The sequence below is a fragment of the Budorcas taxicolor genome, chromosome 2 (assembly GCF_023091745.1).
Source record: "Budorcas taxicolor isolate Tak-1 chromosome 2, Takin1.1, whole genome shotgun sequence".
Classification (NCBI taxonomy): Eukaryota; Metazoa; Chordata; class Mammalia; order Artiodactyla; family Bovidae; genus Budorcas; species Budorcas taxicolor.
The window spans coordinates 39,804,081-39,825,212 of record NC_068911.1 but is presented as its reverse complement, the minus strand read 5'-3'; the positions used below and the strand labels follow the sequence as shown (position 1 = coordinate 39,825,212).

Below are 21,132 nucleotides of genomic sequence, written 5' to 3'. Positions count from 1 at the left end.
TTTTTACAGTCTATATGGTGTATTACAAGAGAAGGCAACGGCACCCCACTCCAGTACTCTTGCCTGGAAAATTCCATGGACGGAGGAGCCTGGTAGGCTGCAGTCTACAGGGTCGCAAAGAGTCAGACACCACTGAGCGACTTCACTTTCACTTTCACTATGGTGTATTACAATACTAATTCTAAATAGACTATGAGAAGTTATGGGTGAACATTACACTCTCCAGAGCAACCAAAAAAAATGATACAAAGAGGTATAGCTAAAAAAGCATTAGTAAACCAAGATGGAATTCTAAAAAATATTTACTTGATCCAAAAGACTACAGGAAAGGTAGAAGAGAGGGACAAATAACAGCAATAGAGACAAGCCTGAATGTTATCAATAAATACATTTTAAGTCAATGGACTAAACACTCCAATTACAGGGCAAAGACTGTCAGAATTGATAGAGCAAGACCCAATTATACACTGTCCACAAAATAACCGGCTACAACACAGGAGACACGGGTTCGATTCCTGGGTTGGGAAGATGCCCTGGAGAAGGAAATGGCACCCCACTCCAGGATTCTTGCCTGGGAAATCTCATGGACAGAGGAGCCTGGTGAGCTACCGTCCACTGGGTCACAGAGTTGGGTAAGACTTAGTGATTAAACCACCACCACAAAACAATCACTTAAAATATAAAACAGGGATTTCCCTGGTGGCCCAGGGGTTAAGACTACAGGCTTCCACTGCAGAGTGTGTGGGTGTCATCCTTGGTTGGGATCCCACATGCTGTATGGTGGGATTTTCCTTTTGGAAAGGAAATAAATGAAAAAAAAAAAATTCAGGTAAAAATACGGATAAAAAAGGTGGGCGTGGCCACATTAGATCAGACAAAGTAGACTGCAAAATAAAAAGTATTACCAGGGAAAAAGAAGACTGTATCAGAATAATAAAAGTTGCAGTTCACAGCAAGCTCCTCTATGACCCATCCACCAGTAATTACCAAATGGGATCTAATTAAACTTAAAAGCTTTTGCACAATGAAGGAAACTATAAGCAAGGTGAAAAGACAGCCTTCAGAATGGGACAAAACAATAGCAAACGAAACAACAGACAAAGAATTAATCCCCCAAATACACAAGCAGCTGAACTGTGGTGTGGAGAAGACTCTTAAGTGTCCCTTGGACAGCAAGGAGATTCAACCAGTCCATCCTAAAGGAGATCACCCCTGAATACTCATTGGAAGGACTGATGCTGAAACTGAAACTCCAATACTTCGGCCACCTGATGCGAAGACCTGACTCATTGGAAAAGACCCTGATGCTGGGAAAGATTGAAGGCAGGAAAAGAAAGGGACGACAGAGGATGAGACGGTGGGATGGCAGCACCGACTCGACGGACATGAGTTTGACATAAGCTCCAGGAGCTGGTGATGGACAGGGAAGCCTGGCGTGCTGCAAAGGGGGCTGCATGAGAGTCGGACGTGACTGAGCAACTGAACTGATACTGATACTGATACACGCAGCTCAATACCAGAAAAACAAAACCCAATCAAAAAGTGGGCAAAAGAATAGATATTTCTCCAAAGAAGAGATACAGATGGCTAACAAACACATGAAAAGATGCTCAACATCACTCATTATTAGAGAAATGCAAATCAAAACCACAATGAGGTATCATCTCACACAGGTCAGAATCGCGGCCATCAAAAAGTCTACAAACAATAAATGCTGGAGAGGGTGTGAAGAATGGGAACCCTCTTATACTACTGGTGGGAATGCAAACTAGTACAGTCACTACAGAGAACAGTGTAGAGATTCCTTAAAAAAACTGGGAACAGAACTGCCATACGACCCAGCAATTCCACTGCTGGGCAGTGAGGATTTCACACTGAGGAAAACAGAACTGAAAGAGACACATACTCCCATGTTCACTGCAGCACTATTTACAACAGCTAGGACATGGAAGCAGCCTAGATGTCCATCAGCAGATGAATGGATAAGGAAGTTGTGATACATATACACACTGGAATATTACTCATCTATAAAAAGGAACACATTTGAGTCCGTTATAATGAGGTGGGTGAAACTGGAGCCTATTATACAGAGTGAAGTCAGAAAGAGAAACACAAATACTGTATTTTAACAAATATACATGAAATTTAGAAAGATGGTAATGATGATCCTACATGCAGTGCAGCAAAAGAGACACAGATGTAAAAAACAGACTTTTGGACTCTGTGGGAGAAGGCGAGGATGGGATGATTTGAAAGAACAGCACTGAAACATGTATATTACCACGTAAAATAGATGCCCAGCGCAAGCTCGATGCATGAAGCAGGGCACCCAAAGCCGGTGCTCTGGGACAACCCAGCAGGATGGGGTGAGGAGGGAGCGGGGAGGGGTGTTCAGGATGGGGGGACACATGTACACCCGTGGCTGATTCGTGTTGATGTATGGCAAAAACCATCACAATATTGTAAAGTAATTATCTTCCAACTAAATAAATTTTAAAGAGATGTAGTTCATCAGGAAAACTTAATCATGAACATATTTGCCTAATAACACCTTCAAAATAAATGAAATCAAAACTGAAAGAATCAAAAGAAAAAGCACAATTGCACAATCATAGCTGGAGATTTTGACACCTGGCTCAATACATGGCAGAACTAGAGCGAAAAAACAAATCAAGACACAGATCATCCGAGTTACAGTAGGAAACACTTGCCTGATGGGTATTCATCCAGTACTATATACCTAGCAACTGCAAAGTACAGTTATTGAAAACATTCTTTTCCTGTACACATGGTATATTCACTGAGATGGACCATAAAGTGGGCCAGAGTCTCAATAAATTTTAGAAGGAACGAAATCATACAGAGTAAGCTCTCTAAATACAACAGAATTAATTTAGAATCAATAATAATAAAATACTGGGCTTCCCTGCTGGCTCAGGGGTAAAGAATCTGCCTGCCAATGCAGGAGACATGGGTTCAACCCCTGATCTGGGAGGATCCCACACTGCCACGGAGCAGCTAAGGCTGTGCCCCACAACTGCTGAGCCTGTGCTCCAGAGCCGGAGAACAGCCACGACTGCACCCACGTGCTGCAGCTGCTGAAGCCTGCGCACCCCAGAGCCCACGCTCCGAAACACGAGCAGCCCACGCACCACAACTAGAAGAGCCCTTGCTCCCTGCAACCAGAGGAAAGCCTGAGCGGCAACAAAGACCGAGCACAGCCAAAAATGAATAAATAAAAGTGTGTGTGTGTGTGTATATATCGGAGAAGGCGATGGCACCCCACTCCAGCACTCTTGCCTGGAAAATCCCATGGGTGGAGGAGCCTGGTGGGCTGCAGTCCATGGCGTCGCGAAGAGTCAGACACGACTGAGTGACTTCACTTTCACTTTTCACTTCACGCACTGGAGAAGGAAATGGCAACCCACTCGTGTTCTTGCCTGGAGAATCCCAGGGACGGGGGAGCCTGGTGCACTGCCGTCTATGGGGTCGCACAGAGTTGGACGTGACTGAAGCAACTTAGTAGCAGCAGCATATATATATATATATATATATATATATATATATATATAAAATAAAATATCTAGGAAACCTCAATTATCTGAAAATTAACACATTCTAAATGATCCATGGGTCAAAGAAGAAATTACAAGGGAAATTAGGTAACATTTAATAGTTAATGATAATGAAAATACAATATATTAAAAGTTGTGGGATACACCTAGAGAAGCATGTAGCAGGAAACTTATAGTTTTAAATGCTTACGTTAGAAAAGAGGCTTAAAACCAACGGCCTGAGAGATCACCTTCAAGTACAACAACAAAGAAGAAGTACAAAATTAAACCCAAACACAGGAGGAAGGAGGAAATGACAAAGAGCAGAAATCAATAAAATAGAAAATGGACAAGTAATGGAGAAAATGAACAAAGCCAAAGTTGATTCTTGACAAAGATCAACAGAAGATAAGCTCCTAGCTAGACTGATGAAGAAAGAAGAGAATACCCATCATAAATACCATAAAGGGTATTGTCACAAATTCTACAGAAGCCCTGAATTTCTACTGAATTCTATCAGTTACGAGGAAGAAATAACACCAATCTTACACAAAGTTTCAGAAAATAGAACAAGAAATTGCTTCTCTTTAATTTTTGAGGATATCAAAGCCTGACAAAGACATCACATAGACACACACACCATAATAATAATACACCAATATCCCTCATGGACACAGACATGGAGGTCCTTAATAAAATATAAGCAAGGAAAACCCATTAAAATATAAAAATGATACTACATCATGACCAAGTAGGTTTACCTCAAAGATGCAAGGCTGGTTTGATACTGCAGGTTCAGTTCTAGACCACAACAATAAAGCAACTACCGAGATAAAGTCACTCAAATTTGGGGGTCTCCTAGTGCATACAAAAGCTATGTTCACACTATACTATGGTCTATTAAGTGTGCAACAGCATTACGTCTAAAAACACAGGGTATGGACCTTAATTGAAAAATGCTTTATTGCTAAAAAATGCTACCCATCAAAAAAAAAAAAAAACAAAAAGAAGAAAAAAATGCTACCCATCATCTGAGACTCCAGCAAGTCCCAATCTCTCTGCTGGTGGAGGTCTTGCTCTGATGTCGGTGGGTGCTGACTGATGAGGGTGGTGGTGGAGTGCCTGTGGCAATTTCTCAATCTCTCCCTTTCACAAAGGTTTCTCTGTAGTATGTGATGCTATTTGATAGCATTTTACCACACTTTTTACAGGTTGTGGTTTGTGGTACCCCAAAACAATCACAAGAGCAAAAACATCAAAAATCACAGATCACTGTAACAAATATAAAAATAATGAAAAGGTTTGAAATATTGGGAGACACAGACATGAAGTGAGCAGATGCTATCAAAAAAGCAGTGCTAACAGACTAGTTCCACACAGGGTTGCCACAAATCTTCAATTTGTAAAAAATGCAATTATCTGTGAAATGCAATGAAGCAAAGCACTATAAAGTGAAGTAGGCCTGTAAACAGTCAATCAATATAATTAACTCTACTACACCAAAAAATAATGCAGCAAAAGAAACGGTAGTAACGGGCTCGGAATAAAGGAGCGACTGGGAGCACAGCTGCAAGGACGGCGTCTGCAGAGGCAGCCAACCTCCGTCCTCAGAGAGGGTCACCACTGTAGCATGCAGGCCCAGACTCTCTGAACTTTTAATTTTTCAAAAGAAATCAGAAACTCAAATATTCATGTCAAATCTGACTTTAAACGCTTGCATTTACTTTTTTAAAAGGTTTGAACCAAACATAACTGTTTTATAACCAGAATTAGCCTGTGATAGCTAGTTTGCAACTCTTTGCTAATCTGGAAAATGAAATCCATGAGCAAGTTTACCAAAAGAGAGAAATATAAAAGCTGCAAATAAGAGGCTTCTGGGATTTCCCTGGTGGTCCAGTAGCTAAGACTCTGCACTCCCAGCGCAGGGGCCTGGGTCAGGGAACTATATCCTACATGCTGCAACTAAAGGCCCCCACGTGCCACAAGGAAGAGCAAAGCTCCCATGTGCTACAACTAAGCACTGGCACAGCCAAATAAAAGAAATAAAAATAAATATTAAAAAAAGAAGGTGCTGATGGGAAAAAGGTGCTGACAGACTTGCTCATCCATTTCCATTTGGTAGAAATTAGGGAACAACTCTCATAGAAAAAGCAGATATCTTTAAAGGGCCAGACAGTAAATATTTTAGGAGTTGTGAGCCCTGTTGCTCAACTCTGCTGCTGCAGCAGGAGAGTGGTCACAGGTAACACATGAAAGCATGGCATATCCATGCTCTGATATAACTTTATTTACAAAAATAGTAAGTCTAGTTTGACCCATGTACCTTCATTCACAGAACACTGAGATAATTCATAAAGGAAAAGACTGGTATTTAACAAAGTTAAAATTAAGAACTTGTGTTCATCAAAACAAACAAAAACTCCATCTCCCTCTGAAAAACAAACATCGGGCCGAGAGTGAAGTGGTGAGCTACAAACTAGGAGAACACATGTGCAACAACTGACAAAGGGTATTACTGATAAAAGGTTAGCACCCATAAGAAATACATATGTGAAAGTGTTAGTTGCTTAGTCATGTCTGACTCTCTGTGACCCCGTGGACTGGACAGCCTGCCAGGCTCCTCTGTCCATGGGGATTCTCCAGGCAAGAATACTGGAGTGGGTAGCCCTTCCCTTCTCCAGGGGACCTTCCTAACCCAGGGACTGAACCTGGGTCTTTCGCACTGCAGGTAGATTCTTTACAATCAAGAAGAAAAAGACAGAAGCAAAAAAAAAAAAACATGAAATAAAAACAGCATTTCACAGAAAAGGAAATATGGCTAATAAACCATAGAAAAAACTTTATTAGCAATCCATTAAAAGGCAGTTAAAAATCACAACTGAAATATCATTTCATAACCATCAAACTGACAAACATTTAAAACATCTGGAAATGCCAAGCTCTGGTGAGGATATAGCACAGTGGGGAGTCTCACAGAGCTGATGGAACGTAAACCCAGATCCACTCTGAAGAAGTCAAGTGCGGATTAAAAACACACACCCTAAATGCAGCAACTCCACATGAGTCACGCACCCTATGGAAATGCACCCGTGCGCCCGCGGGCAGGATGCCTGCACAAGGACACACCCAGAAGCCCTGGGCGAGCAGCAGCCCCATGCCTGTGCCAAGGATGGAGGAACCAGAGGCAGCACGTTCGCGTGAGGGAATCTTACAGAACGTGCCATGGGCGCATCTTACAGCCAACACCTGGAGCACACCAAACGGTCCAACAGTACACACGCTTCTGGCAGGAATCACACCTAAAGAAGTGAAGGTACAGTAACACAACCGAGGAAGCAGGCGATGCACATTACCCCGGATAAAACTACGAAAACAACGCTGACCCAAGAAAGTCACAGCAGAATATACACAGGATGATTTCAACAAACTGTGTGTGTACGTATGTGCATCTATCCATATACACACATGCAGAAGTAAGAAGAAAAGCAAGGGAATAAGATCCAGAATGTTCAAGTCAGCGGTCACCTCTGGGGGGAGAGAGAAAGGGACGTATCGGGAGGGCGCACAGTGCCCTAGAGGGAAGGTGGCATCTGTTCCTGAGGTGGGCAACGGGGATTCCTTTATGCTGCTTTTAGAAACATGCATTCCTTTTTAGATGGCATGCCTTTCACCAAAAGAAGGAAGGACAGGAGGGAGGTGGAAGGGAGGTTGGCAGGAAGGAAAGAGGAGAGGGAGGGAGAGGGTAAGGAATGAGGGAGGGAAGCAGACAGACTTTGGGGTGGGGAGCTAACCACCAGCTTCCACCCCGCTGGGTCACTTTGGACTTGCAAACAGATGCACACAAGCCCCTGGAAACCAGCCTAAGCAGAGCAGCCCCCCGCGGCTCGGCCTGTGGGATGTAATGGGGCCGGGGCCAGCTCTCCCTGAAGGCTGGGAGGGCAGGATAAGCCTTCAGTGTAGCCCGGCCTGCAGGTGGGAAGTGGAGAAGCTGCAGGAAAGGGAATCTGGCAGGCCTTGAACAACCTAATCAATACTTCCTGAGTGAAGGCCCCCGCTTTGGCATTTTGCTCTACTTCAAACCACGGTTAAGCTTCACCAGCTCAGATGACAGTAAGTCCGCAGAGCTATTACTTTTTCAGACTGTACTTCTGGTGACCCTGTGGAGACAGCACTCAGGGTGTGGGAAACGGTCTGAGGTCAGTGGAAGGTGATCTGGCCACGTCGGCCAAGAGTTCAGTTCTATTCAGTTCAGTTGCTCAGTCGTATCTGACTCTTTGCGACCCCATGAATTGCAGCACGCCAGGCCTCTTTGTCCATCACCAAGTCCTGGAGTTCACTCACATTTGCGTCCATCGAGTCAGTGATGCCATCCAGCCATCTCATCCTCTGTCGTCCCCTTTTCCTCCTGCCCCCAATCCCTCCCAGCATCAGTCTTTTCCAATGAGTCAACTCTTCGCATGAGGTGGCCAAAGTACTGGAGTTTCACCTTCAGCACCATTCCTTCCAAAGTAATCCCAGGGCTGATCTCCTTCAGAATGGACTGGTTGGATCTCCTTGCAGTCCAAGGGACTCTCTCAAGAGTCTTCTCCAACACCACAGTTCAAAAGCATCAATTCTTCGGCGCTCAGCTTTCTTCACAGTCCAACTCTCACATCAAGTCAAGAGTACAAACCTCTAATCTGGAGAGTCCATTTGGGGACTTTATTCTGTGGATACAGCTGAACCTGAATACAAAGAGAGATGAAAGGCCATATACTACAGCAAATTCCTGGGAACCACCTAAATGTCCATCAACGGAGGGCTCATACGTGATGGTGCCTCCCGACACGGGCCCACTACTATAATGTGGCTATTAAAAAAAAAGACTGAGCAAACTGTGTACTGATACAGAATGCTCTCCAGTATCTATGAAGTGAATAGCAGAACATGGAGAAGTGCATATCCTGACAGAAGAAAAACGTGTATCTGCACGTGTGCTGTGTGCGCTAAGTCACTTTAGTCGTGCCTGACTCTTTGCAACCCTATGGACTGTGGCCCACCAGGCTCCTCTGTCCACAGGCAAGAACACAGCAGTGGGTTGCCATGCCCTCCCAAGCAATCTGCCTGACCCAGGGGTCCAACTGCATCTCTTACGTCCCCTGAACTGGCAGGGGCTTCTTTACCACTAGTGCCACCTGGGAAGCCTACTCTATGCATCTGACACTGGCAGGGTAGACGAAGGATACACAAACAACGAACGATTGTGATGACCTATGAAGAGGGAAATGAAGGAAAGGGGGACAAAACTGAGAGCAAGACTTCTCAAGCAGTATCTTTCTAATCAAATATTTAATTACTCAAAATAGCAAACTAAAAAAATACAGCTGTCACAAAAGGGGTAGCCCCCTCCCACCAAGTGTCAATGTCGGGGTCATGAGAAGGCCCCTAAACGACATACCAGATGAGACTCTGGGGTAGGGGTCCCCCCAGGAGTCAGGGGCCAATGACCAGGCAGAGTGTCATCAGTAAAGGATTAGCAAATACATTATAATATATATATAATGGATACTCTGAAACACAGAACAATGAGGCAACGTGGGTCGAAATACTAAGAAAACACCTGGTCCAGAACAGTGGGCTACATTTGTTACCATGGTGATTAAATACACGTATGTGTGTATGTTTCTTCTCATACGCCAAGCGTGTCTCTGTGAGGACACCCAAGAAATGGGCTGAGGGGGCTGCTCTCAGGAGGGGAATTGGTGGCTGAGGGTAGCAGCTGAAGAGATATGCTTTTCACTGCACACTCCTCTGTATCTTTTGAATTGTGCTATGTGTATCAATAACCTATTTACAAAATAACTTATTTACAACATTCTTTATAAAAAGTACTCAATCACAAAAAACATTAAAAAGAAGTTACTAGAGACATAAAACACATTTATAAAGGGATATAAAAAGTTTGGGGAAATGCCCTTAAATAGTAAAAGTAAGTATTTAAAGGTGCCAGTTCTCTAAATTAGTCTATTTTTAAAAACATGATCCCACTGAAAAATCAAACAGGATTTTTTTCACTATTTAAGCAAATTCTAAAATTCATATGGAAAAATAAAAGTGCACATACAGCCAAGACATTTTTGAAAAACATGAGGAAATATTATAAAATGTTAAAACACATTAAAGCTACCGTATTAATTTCTCCCCTCACTTATTATATCAGAATAAATTCTAGATGAACTATAAAAGGGAAAATAAAAGCTAAAAGTACTAGAAGTAATTAGAAGAAATATTTAAAATAGCTTTGGGCTTCCCGGGAGGCTCAGCGGTAAAGAATCTGCCTGCCAATGCAGAAGACGGGCCAGTCCCTGGGTTGGGAAGATCCTCTGGAGAAGCAAATGGCAACCCCTCCAGTATTCTTGCCTGGAAACTTCCATGGACAGAGGAGCCTGGCAGGATATAGTCCATTCAGTCACAAAGAGTCAGACGCAACTGAGCATGCGTGCAAGCAAAATAACTGCGACCCCATGGACTGTAGCCTACCAGGCTCCTCCCTCCATCGGATCCTCCAGGCAAGAGTACTGGAGTGGGTTGCCATTTCCTTCTCCAGGGGATCTTCCCGACCCAGGGATCAAACCCGGGTCTCCTACATTCCAGGCAGATGCTTTAACCTCTGAGGCACCAGGGAAGCCCTATTGAGATACTCACCCACTTAAAGTGCACAATTCAATGACTTTTAGTATACTTACAAAACCATCATCACCATAACTATCACCCCAGAGAGAAACTCCACACCTATCGGCAGTCACTCCCCGTTCTCCATGCCCCCAGCTCCTGGCAACCACCTTCCACCTCTATGGATCTGCCTACTGCGGACAGTTCACATAAATGGAATCATACCATACATGGTCTTTTGTCTGTGGCTTCTGTCACTGAACGTGATTATCTTCCAGGTTCAACCATGCTGGAGGGCACAGCACAGGTCGCTCATTTTTATGGCTGAACAGTATCAATTATACGGATAGGCTACATGATGTTTACCTCATCAGCTGATGAGCAATTGCGCCATTTCTGCTTTTTGACTATTATAAACAATGTTGCCATAAATACTGGTGTACAAGTTTCAATTTTTAAATTCTCCTGGGTATAAACCCAGGAGTGGACTTGCCAGTCAAAGGGTAGCCCATGTTTAATCATTTGAGGGACGGAAAGATGGTTGGTTTTCCAAAGTGCTGCACATTTTATATTCCTGCCAGCAGTGGGCAAAGTTTCCAATTTCCGCACATCGTTGTCAGTGCTTGTTTCTGCTGTGCTTTTTATCACAGCCACCACGGTGAGTGTGATGCGCCACCTCCCTGCGCAGGGACTTGCCTTTCCCTGCCAAATGACTAATGATGCTGACCATTTGAGAGTTTTCCTTAATGACCTGAGAGTAAGGAAATTTGTCTAAATAAGACACACAGCACAAGAAAAAGACACATAGCCCACACATTTATGGACAACATGAAAATTAAGGTCAACAGAGTAGACCTTAAAAGGGGGTAAAAAAAATTTTGACTGTGTGAGGTGATGGATGTGAACTAATTATGGTGATTATTTTGTACATACAAATAGCAAATCAGTATGTTGTACAACTAAAACTAACATAACAATTATATGATTATATGTCAATCATATCAACAGAAAAAAATACAAAATTTTAATGAATAAACAAAATCAATTAGCAATAACCACACTTTAAAAAAATTTAAGTCAGTGGGCAAACACACTGGAGACAAAAAAGTCTGAAACACATGGCAGAGGGCTGGTTTCCTTAATAAACAAGAGCACTAACAGACCCACAAGGAGGCCAAGCGAAAGAGAAGAACGGCGACTCACGAAAGAGAAACATCAATAGCTCTGAATCATAGAAAAGGACGCATTACCACACTCGTAACTAAAAAACTGCCTTTTCAAACAAGATAGAAGACTTCCCTGGTGGTCCAGTGGTTAAGAATCCACCTGCCAATGCAAGGGACGCGGGTTTGATCCCGGGAGGGACACGCCACAGGGCAACTAAGCTGGCACGCTGCAACTACGGAAGCCCGCGCGCCTTAGAGCCCGTGATCCGCAAGAGAGGCCAACGCAGTGAGAGGCCTGCACACAACTCAGTAGTAACCTGCGCGCCGCAGCCCAGAAAAGCCTGAACGCAGCAATGAAGACGCAGCACAGCCAAAACTAAACAAGTTTTAAAAAAATAAGTAAAACCAGTAACATTTTCACTGTCAGACTGACAAACATTTATAAAGTACTGCTGTGCTAGCACCGGTGAAGGGCAAAAAACTGTTGGCAGTGCTGCCAGTGACTTAAAAAAAAGGAATGAAGCTAGCAAACCACCTAAAGGTCCATCAGGAGAGGGTTACGTGAAGACAAAGAAATGCAAAAAAGGCAAAATGGCTGTCTGAGGAGGCCTTACAAATAGCTGTGAAAAGAAGAGAAGTGAAAGGCAAAGGAGCAAAGGAAAGATATACATACCCATTTGAATGCAGAGTTCCAAAGAGAGATAAGAAAGCCTTCCTCAGTGATTAATGCAAAGAAATAGAGGAAAACAGTAGAATGGGAAAGACTAGAGACTCTCTTCAAGAAAATTAGAGATACCAAGGGAATATTTCATGCAAAGATGGGCACAATAAAGGACAGAAAGGGTATGGACTTAACAGAAGCAGAAGATATTAAGGAGAGGTGGCAAGAAGGTGTATAGAAGAACTGCACAAAAAAGATCTTCATGACCCAGATAAGCACAATGGTGTGATCACTTACCTAGAGCCAGACATTCTGGAATGCGAAGTCAAGTGGGCCTCAGGAAGCATCACTACCTAGGAAACTAGTTGGAGGTGATGAAATTCCAGTTGAGCTCTTTCAAATCCTGAAAGATGATGCTGTGAAAGTGCTGCACTCAATATGCCAGCAAATTGGAAAACTCAGCAGTGGCCACAGGACTGGAAAAGGTCAGTTTTCATCCCAATCTCAAAGAAAGGCAATGCCAAAGAATGCTCAAACTACTGCACAATTACACTCATCTCACACGCTAGCAAAGTAACACTCAAAATTCTCCAAGCCAGGCTTCAACAATATGTGAACCTTGAACTTCCAGATGTTCAAGCTGGATTCAGAAAAGGCAGAGGAACCAGAGATCAAATTGCCAACATCTGTTGGATCATCGAAAAAGCAAAAGAATTCCAGAAAAACATCTTCTTCTGCTTTATTGACTATGCCAAAGCCTTTGACTATATCACAACAAACTGTGGAAAATTCTTAAAGAGACAGGAATACCAGACCACCTGACCTGCGTCCTGAGAAATCTGCATGCAGGTCAAGAAGCAACAGTTAGAACTGGACATGGAACAACAGACTGGTTCCAATCAGGAAAGGACTATATCAACACTGTATATTGTCACCCTGCTTATTTAACTTAAATGCAGAGTAATCATGAGAAACGCTGGGCTGGAAGAAGCACAAGCTGGAATCAAGATTTCTGGGAGAAATATCAATAACCTCAGATATGCAGATGACACCACCCTTATGGCAGAAAGTGAAGAACTAAAGAGCCTCTTGATGAAAGTGAAAGAGGAGAGTGAAAAAGTTGGCTTAAAACTCAACATTTAGAAAACTAAGATTAAGATAATGGCATCCGGTCCCATCACTTCATGGCAAATAGATGGGGAAGCAATAGAAACAGCGAGAGACTTCATTTTTGGGGGCTCCGAAATCACTGCAGATGGTGACTGCAGCCATGAAATTAAAAGACGCTTGCTCCTTGGAAGAAAAGTTATGACCCACCTAGACAGCATATTAAAAAGCAGAGACATTACTTAGCCAACAAAGGCCTGTCTAGTCAAAGCTATGGTTTTTCCAGTAGTCACGCATAGATGTGAGAGTTGGACTGTGAAGAAAGCTGAGTGCCTAAGAATTGATGCTTTTGCACTGTGGTGTTGGAGAAGACTCTTGAGTCCCTTGAACTGCAAGGAAATCCAACCAGTCAATCGTAAAGAAAATCAGCCCTGAATATTCACTGGAAGGACTGATGCTGAAGCTGAAACTTTAATATTTTGGTCACCTGATGTGAGGAGCTGACTCATTGGAAAAGACCCTGATGCTGGGAAAGACTGAAGGCGGGAGGAGAAGGAGATGACAGAGGATGAGACGGTTGGATGGCGTCACCGACTCAATGGACATGAGTTTGAGGAAACTCCGGGAGTTGCTGATGGACAGGGAGGCCTGGCGTGCTGCAGTCCATGGGGTCGCAAAGAGTCAGACACGACTGAGCGACTGAATGGAACGGACTGAAGTGAAGGAAAGGGCGCCACATGATGGCCCCAGGGCTCTGGGCATCAAGACCCAGCAAGCACAAAGTGGGAGGGGCTGAGTGCACAGGGTCCTGCCTGGGGCAGCCCCTCTTCCCTCCTGAGGGAAGCGGGGTGTGGACACCCCTTTGCCACAGAGACTTTTTTCCGAACCACTGGGCAGTGAGCTGAGAGTCCAGATGGAAGATTTTTCATTGTTCCAGGCTGTTACAGAAAACATCACTACCTTCTCACTAATAAAAACAGAAAGCAGTTTTCTCAGGAAACTGCTATGACGTTAGCTTGAACTCTTAATTCCATACCTCCCCTTACCAACTGCCTGCATCTCCCCTGTACAGTTGAGGAAAACAGCGAGACGCTAACCCCCTCGCTAAGAGTGCCCTGCCCCCCGGTTCGCCAGCCCAGTCCTGTCTCAGGGCCCTGGCCTCGACTACTCCCTCTGCTTGGAATGTCCTTCCCAAGACACCATCACCTCCTCCCAGGCTTTGCTTAAATGCCACCCTGCTCGTGAGGCCCCCCTCAACCGCCCCTTCTACTGGGATCCCCTTCCCACTCCGGTCTCTTCACGGGGCTTGTCGCATGGCATCCCCACAGCACGCTCCCATCCGTGCTGGCCGCACTCCACGGCAGCACTGCAGAGGCCAAGACTCCTGCCCATCTCGTCTCCTGGGTGCCCAGAGCACTCGGGCAGCCCCAGGCCCACTGCAGGCACTGTGCGGGTGTGTTCAGAACTGTTGCTGCCACACTGCCGGCACACACTGCAGTGGCCGTGACGGTCTGAGGTCACAGCCCTTGGATAAATACGAGGTCATTTCCTCAGAAGGTACAGCCACAGGACACAGTGTTTCTCAGAATGCAGGTCAAGACTATTGGTTATGAAGCCAATTCAGTGAGCTAGGTCAGAATTTTTGTTTGTTTAATGAAACAGAAAGTAAAAGAATGCATAGGGCTTCCCTGGTGGCTCAGTGGTAAAGAATCTGCCTGCCAATGAATGAGACACAGGTTCGATCCCTGATATGGGGAGATCCCCCTGCCTCAGAGCAAGGAAGCCCGTGAGCCACAACTACCGAAGCCCGCTTGCCCTAGAGCCTGCGCTCCGCAACAAGAGAAGCCACCGCAGTGAGCCATCTGTGCACCCCAGCTAGACAGCAGCCCCGCCCGCTGCAGCTAGAAAGAAGCCCACAGAGCAATGGAGACCCACCACAGCCAATAAATAAATAAAACTCTAATAAAAAAATTTTTAAAAGAACACATAGCATAATACAGTTAAGTATTTACAAAACTCTTTCAGCTAAGGATGTACATGTATTTGTACAGTATACGCATACTTGTACAGTAGGTCATGATATGAATGCATTTCTTACTGGGAAAACGTGACAAAAATGTTTGAAATCCACTCATCTAATATCAACGTGACATTTCTAAGTTAAAGCTTCATATTCTATAAAAAGAAAAATTAATAAATTTACTTGTAAAGTTTAAACTTCTGCAAACTAAAGGTACTTCCAGATCAATGAAAAGAAGAATTAACCCTCTCCCAAAAGGGAAAATACAATACTGGAAAAACGAAGTTCTTTGGAATGTAGCCTCAGGCTTTTTTTCCATAACACCGCCAACTATTTTACCATAGTTTTAAGCTCTATGTTTGTAACCATGAAATTCTCTGCTTTTCAGTATGTTGGTTTGGATGGTTCCATTATCTCTCAAATCTCACCAGATAACTCAGGTTAGCTATTCACAACTGAATTTTGTTTCTTAAGTTCTGTAACCACTTGAGGTAAGCCCTGTTTAAAGTGTATCAATATTCTAGACAGAAATCTCTTCACTTTCTATGTATGTATCAAATAAAGATTTCTTGCCTTTAAAATTTTCTAGTTCTTATCTCTAGCACTCCTGAACATTTTCACTACTTCTTACTGTTTCATGACCTGTTCTAATCATTCACTACTAAGCAATACTGACACTATCAAGAAACATCGACTCCTGAATACAAAGAAACATAACAAAACCAAAAGGGAAGGGCATTTCTGAACAGCCAAAATACAACACATAAAATCCACATGCTGAGCTTCAGTTAAACAAGAATATCCTGTTCCTGCCTAGAATTCTCCTCTCCTTTAAAAAAAAAATTGCTAACAAATTTTTGATCTAGCTTTCCAACCCTCACCTGAAAATGGAGAGTAGCAGGGAACACAGCTCCAGAGGCCTGGCAAGTTCAAATGAGTAACAGAAACACTCAGGACGCAGTTTCAGTATGGGATGTTTTAGACAGAGGAGATGTCACAGCCCAGTGGTCCTGCAGGGGTCTGTGTGTTACAACAGAGGACCCTAAATTAACATTCACAACGACCCTGAAAATATCAAAGATTCTGTTAGGCTGCATCTGTAATTAAGTCTTTTAGAAAGACTTCTCATCACAAAGGTTGAAATGAAATGTTTTACTACTCTACAAGTAAGTTTCATGGAAAATCCCCCCAGGACTCCACTCCCTGCAAATGCTGGGATGTCGGTGTGTGCAAACTTCAGAAGGACCATGGGACATGCTTTGCTCACTCCACCTTCCCAGCACACGTCTGCTACTTCCCTACCCCGGCTCTTTAGGAAGACCCGCACCAACTATTTTGTCCTCAACAGTATTGCTGTATGTGTGTGCGCGCGTGCATGTAGGCACGCACAACTCTTTTTGACCCCATGGACTGTAGCCTGCTCGCCAGGTTCCTCTTGTCCATGGGATTCTCCATGACAAGAATACTGGAGTGGGTTGCTATTTTCTACTCCAGGGGATCTTCTTGACCCAGGGATCGAACCCAGGTCTGCTTCTCCTACATTGGAAGGTGACTTCTTTACCACTGCGCCACCTTCTTTACCGCAGCCTGTTCCTTTCAAATCTGGTATTCATTCTGACTCTCTCAAATTAATTCCTAATATCCTAATCACGTTTCTTGATTGTACAGCTGTTAAATAACAGCCATTCTTTCAAAATTAGTTACACCCACGACTCAGGTACTCCTAAATTCAATTTACCTCATCTCTGAGCAACAAAAATCAAGTGGAAATAATGCGCCCAAGTAGACACTGGCTCTCCAAGCTACAACTTTCATCACCTTTAATTTCTAGTGGCTTTAGCAGATATAACCAGCAATAGCAGAAACATCCAGAAATCTACTTTTACTAAATGCTACAGAACTACAGGTAAATCTCTGTGACGACTAAGCGAACAGCAGCTTCCTAGCAAAACGCTACTGTTCTGTATCAAGACTGATTGATTAGAGGGTGTTTGAGAAAAATTCTAGGGGACTTCCCAGGAGGTCCAGCGGCTAAGACTTCACACTCCAACGCAGGGAGTTGGGGACTTCCCCAGGTTGGGGAATGTCACATGCTGCAATTAAGTCCACATGCCACAATGAAGACCCAGTGCAGTCAAAAGAAATAGTTAAATTTTTCAAAAAGAAAGAAAAAAAATCTAGCTGCTGCACTGAAGGTACCAAGAACGCAGGAGAGGAAAACCCTCTGGCTTTGAACTTGAGCATCTCACTTGAGAGTGAAGTGGACACATTTTCACTGATCCTGAGCTGGTATTCTGGTTTTAGAGGAGCACCATTGGTCTCTGAAACAGTCCCTCCTCTGTCCTGTTACAACCTGGTATTTTGACAGTGGGGCATGAGAACTGTTCATTTTTCCTTCAGTGTTTTACTCACCACCCCAACTTCCCACCTCCTGCAGCCTGAAGCTGCATGCCCAGGAGGAGCAAGAAGCTTGGGGATCTTCCTTCTTAGTTCTGATCAATTCCTCCGCCAGAAACTAACTAGGTCTTTGCTCATCTATTACATTTGGGTTGGTCTGCTCTTTTGCAGACTGCAGACCACTCAGGCCCCTCATCCTAACCAAGTCCCCCTTGGATAAAGACCACCTGGCGCCTCTGGATAGTGGGCCACAGATCCCTCCTCTGTCTACAGGCTTCTCTGGTGCTGGCTCTAAGCCCCAGCACCTTATACAGATGGTACTGCCATTCAGAGTTTAAGCAGTTAACCATCAACACCTTTATCATCATGTTAAATTAGCCACACACACAGCTGCTTTACTGAGAGAGGGAAATTTGACTGGCAAGTGACTCCCTACATCCTGAAAACAGCCTGGAACTCCAGAAGTCTGCCTGAACTCTTGTGAAGAAAAATGCCAATGCCAGCCAAGGCTCCAGATGGTAGAGAATAGAAAAGTCAACTTAAGCACCAACCGTTCTTACTGTGGCTGCCTCACAGTCTTGTTTTTGCAATGCGAACCAAAAGAGTAAGAATGATACAGAACTTCCTGGTGGTCCAGTGGTTAAGAATCCACCTGCCAATGCAGGGGACACGGGTTCGATTCCTGTCCAGGAAGATCCCACATGCCACGGAGCAACTAAACCCCTGCACCACAACTCCTGAACCTGCACACTTAAAACCTCCACAAGAGAAGCCACCACAGTGAGAAGTCCTTGCTCACCGCAACTCCAGAAAGCCTGCCCACAGCAATAAGGACTCAGCGCAACCTAAGTAAATAAATAATAAATTTAAAAAAGAGAATGGTACAAAGAATGAATTATAAACACACATGATCAGAACATCTTAGAACATAAGGAGTAAAAAGAAAAGAAAATCCCTTTCTTTCTCTCCCAAGGGGAGCAGGGTGGAGAGACAAGTCAGCTACCAGAAAATTCAAGAATCAAACTGACAAGACTGCTCCCCTTTAATGAAGATGCTAGAAGACAATAGACAACTATCAGTCTTTGAAGGAAATTATTTTGACCTGGAATGCAATACCCATCCAAACTATAAGCATGAGGGCAAAATAAAAATAACTTTAGACATGGTCGGGCTTAAAAAAATATACAACCCATTGTCTTTTTCTGCAAAACTAACACAAGGGTATACTCTGGTAAAACAGGAAATAAATTCCAAAGGAAGGAAGATGTTGGATATAAGTAATGGTCATAAAAACTACAGCTGTCTTATCTGTTAATGTATGATTGTTTAAAAAAAAGAGACTGCAACATTTTAAACTCAGGTAACAGAAAAAGCTGTAAAACAGATGAAAACACTCTGTTACCCATGCAAATATGTTAAACAATATATAATACAAGTTTGGAAAAGGGCTAATACCCAGTGTTGGAGAAGATGCCTTGCTATAGGTGGTTTCGTTCCCAGCTAATGGGAATATAAATTGCTTAAGCCTTTTTGGACAGTAATTTGGCAATATCAGGTAACATTTTAAATATGCACACGCTGTGAACCATCAATTCTAAAATTCTAAATAAATGCCATGCATGGTAACTCGCCCATTCTAAACAGCACTGTAACGACCAGAGCAAAAACAAACAAACAAACAAAAAACAAAAAAACACCAAAACAACCCAAAACCCGCCAATCAAACCAAACCCTCAGAAATCATCCTTATAACGTCCGCCAACAGCACAATGTTAAATAAACGATGATACGTCGTCCGTAACACAGAATACTACGCGGCCTTGTAAAGTCGTAAACTGATACATACAAACAGAAAACATACGTAAGCCATCCTGGAGCTTAAAAAAAAAAAATCTGTAGCACAAAGCATAAACGGTTTAGGCCATTTTACGTAAAAATCGTTAGATGTGTGTATTTATATGTGTGTAACTGAGTGTGCAGAACCAGGAAGGTACGCCAAGACGTTCACCCGCCGTGACTTTCGAGTGGGGAGTGAGAGAAGGGACTGCAGTCATGGGTTTTTTTCCAACATTGATTTGAGCACCTCCCAATTTCAAGCCCTGGGTTACGGAGGTTAACAACCCAGAGTCCGGGGCTGCGCGAGGGCCCGGGGCCGGTTTTCTGGTTCGCCGCCGCGCGCCGGGCCGAGCGGGCCCTCAGGTGTGTCGATGGGACAAGGGGCCATTCCACTGGGGGGAGGGGAGGAACCGAGCGCAGCCAAGGGGCTGAGGTAATCCCCGGGTGAAGCCCGCTGCCAGCGCACACGCGCCCTTTGGTTTCAACTCCCCGAAACTGCCGGCGGCCCCTCCGCCTCAACCCGGCCTGACCAGCTCGCTGGGGAGCAGCCTCTACTGCAGGCAGTCACGCGGGCCCGGGCTCAACTCCGTCACCTCCGGAGAAACCCGCAGCTCGGACCGAGTTAGGTGCCCCCAGGACGCACCGAGCGCTCAGCGTTCGCCGCGTGCTGGGAGCATAATCCTCACAGAACCTCCCGCGCCGCGCGAGGGAGAGCCGCCACCGCGCGTCCCACACAGAATAGGGGCTGTGGGGACCCGGAGGCTCCGCGAGTCCCCGCCCCCGCTCACCTCCCACCCGCCCTTCTCCGGTCGCCCTCACCTCCGCAGGCAGCCGCCAGCGCCGGCGCCTGCAGGCGGCGGCCCCACAGCAGCAGCGTCCGCAGCTCGCGAGCCATGTCGTTCCTCCGGCGTCCCGGGCAGCCACGCGCGCCGGGGGCAGGGGAGAGGCGGGGCTTTCTCCGGGCGCGGCGCGGTGACGTCACGGCGCGCGCCCGGCTGCCCGTCCCTCGCCCGCGCCGGCGGGTGGGCGGGGCCCTCTGTGGCTCGGGCGCGGCCGGCCCGCGCGGGGACAGTCGGGCCTGGGGGCGGGACCCCCACGACCTTGTGTCACGTTGTCAAGGGCGACGGCCGTGCGCGCGGGTCCGCCCGCGCACTAGCCCGCCAACCGGGCCTCCGTATGTGCGTCCCAGAAACCCGGTGCAGATATTCGCACCCACAGCGAACACCGTGAAAAGGCAGCTCCGGGCGGAGCAGTTAACATCTTCAGGGTCTTTGTCCCCGGCCTCTGGTCCAGACCGCTGGAAGTCAGTCTCTTCCACCCAAATCAGGCCAGATAGCCAAAAAGAGTGAAAAAGGAGAATTTCAGGCTTGGCTTGCTTACACCAAAACTCTGGAGCCAAGGCCCACCAGCAAAACTGGGCTTATGCATTCCTTCCAATTCTCTTGCCCTCCTGGAGGTGAATTTGGTTGCGGATTCGGACCGTCAGCGTCACAGAGCTCCAAGCTATGTAAAACTCAGATTGTCTGGTAACGCCTGAAGTGGGGCTCAGGCGGCCCCCTGATGACTGAGGTACACTGAAGACTGGCTGCCACAAATGAGTGGTAAATAACTGCACAGAAACGAGTTGAGATTGTGACAGGATCTGCAAAGGACAGGAGCTGGGAGAGTGTCTTCCAGTGGGGCCTGGACGTAGCTGAGGCCGCGCGGGAGGGGATGTGACAGGGAATACTCACACGAGGA

The 21,132-nt window shown here is 45.2% G+C and overlaps 1 protein-coding gene across 2 annotated transcripts in view; it reads right to left on the bottom strand.

Annotated features, from left to right (window-relative positions):
• The window catches only part of TRAP1 (TNF receptor associated protein 1), a 50,077-nt gene extending 29,732 nt beyond the window's left edge, over positions 1 to 20,345 (bottom strand). For both annotated transcript variants that reach the window (XM_052659651.1, XM_052659658.1), the window contains exon 1: positions 20,212 to 20,345. In XM_052659651.1, coding sequence (XP_052515611.1) covers positions 20,212 to 20,287 — 76 coding nt within the window. In that variant the 5' untranslated portion in view covers positions 20,288 to 20,345. The remainder of the gene's footprint in view (positions 1 to 20,211) is intronic.
• Between the last annotated feature and the right edge of the window lie 787 nt (positions 20,346 to 21,132).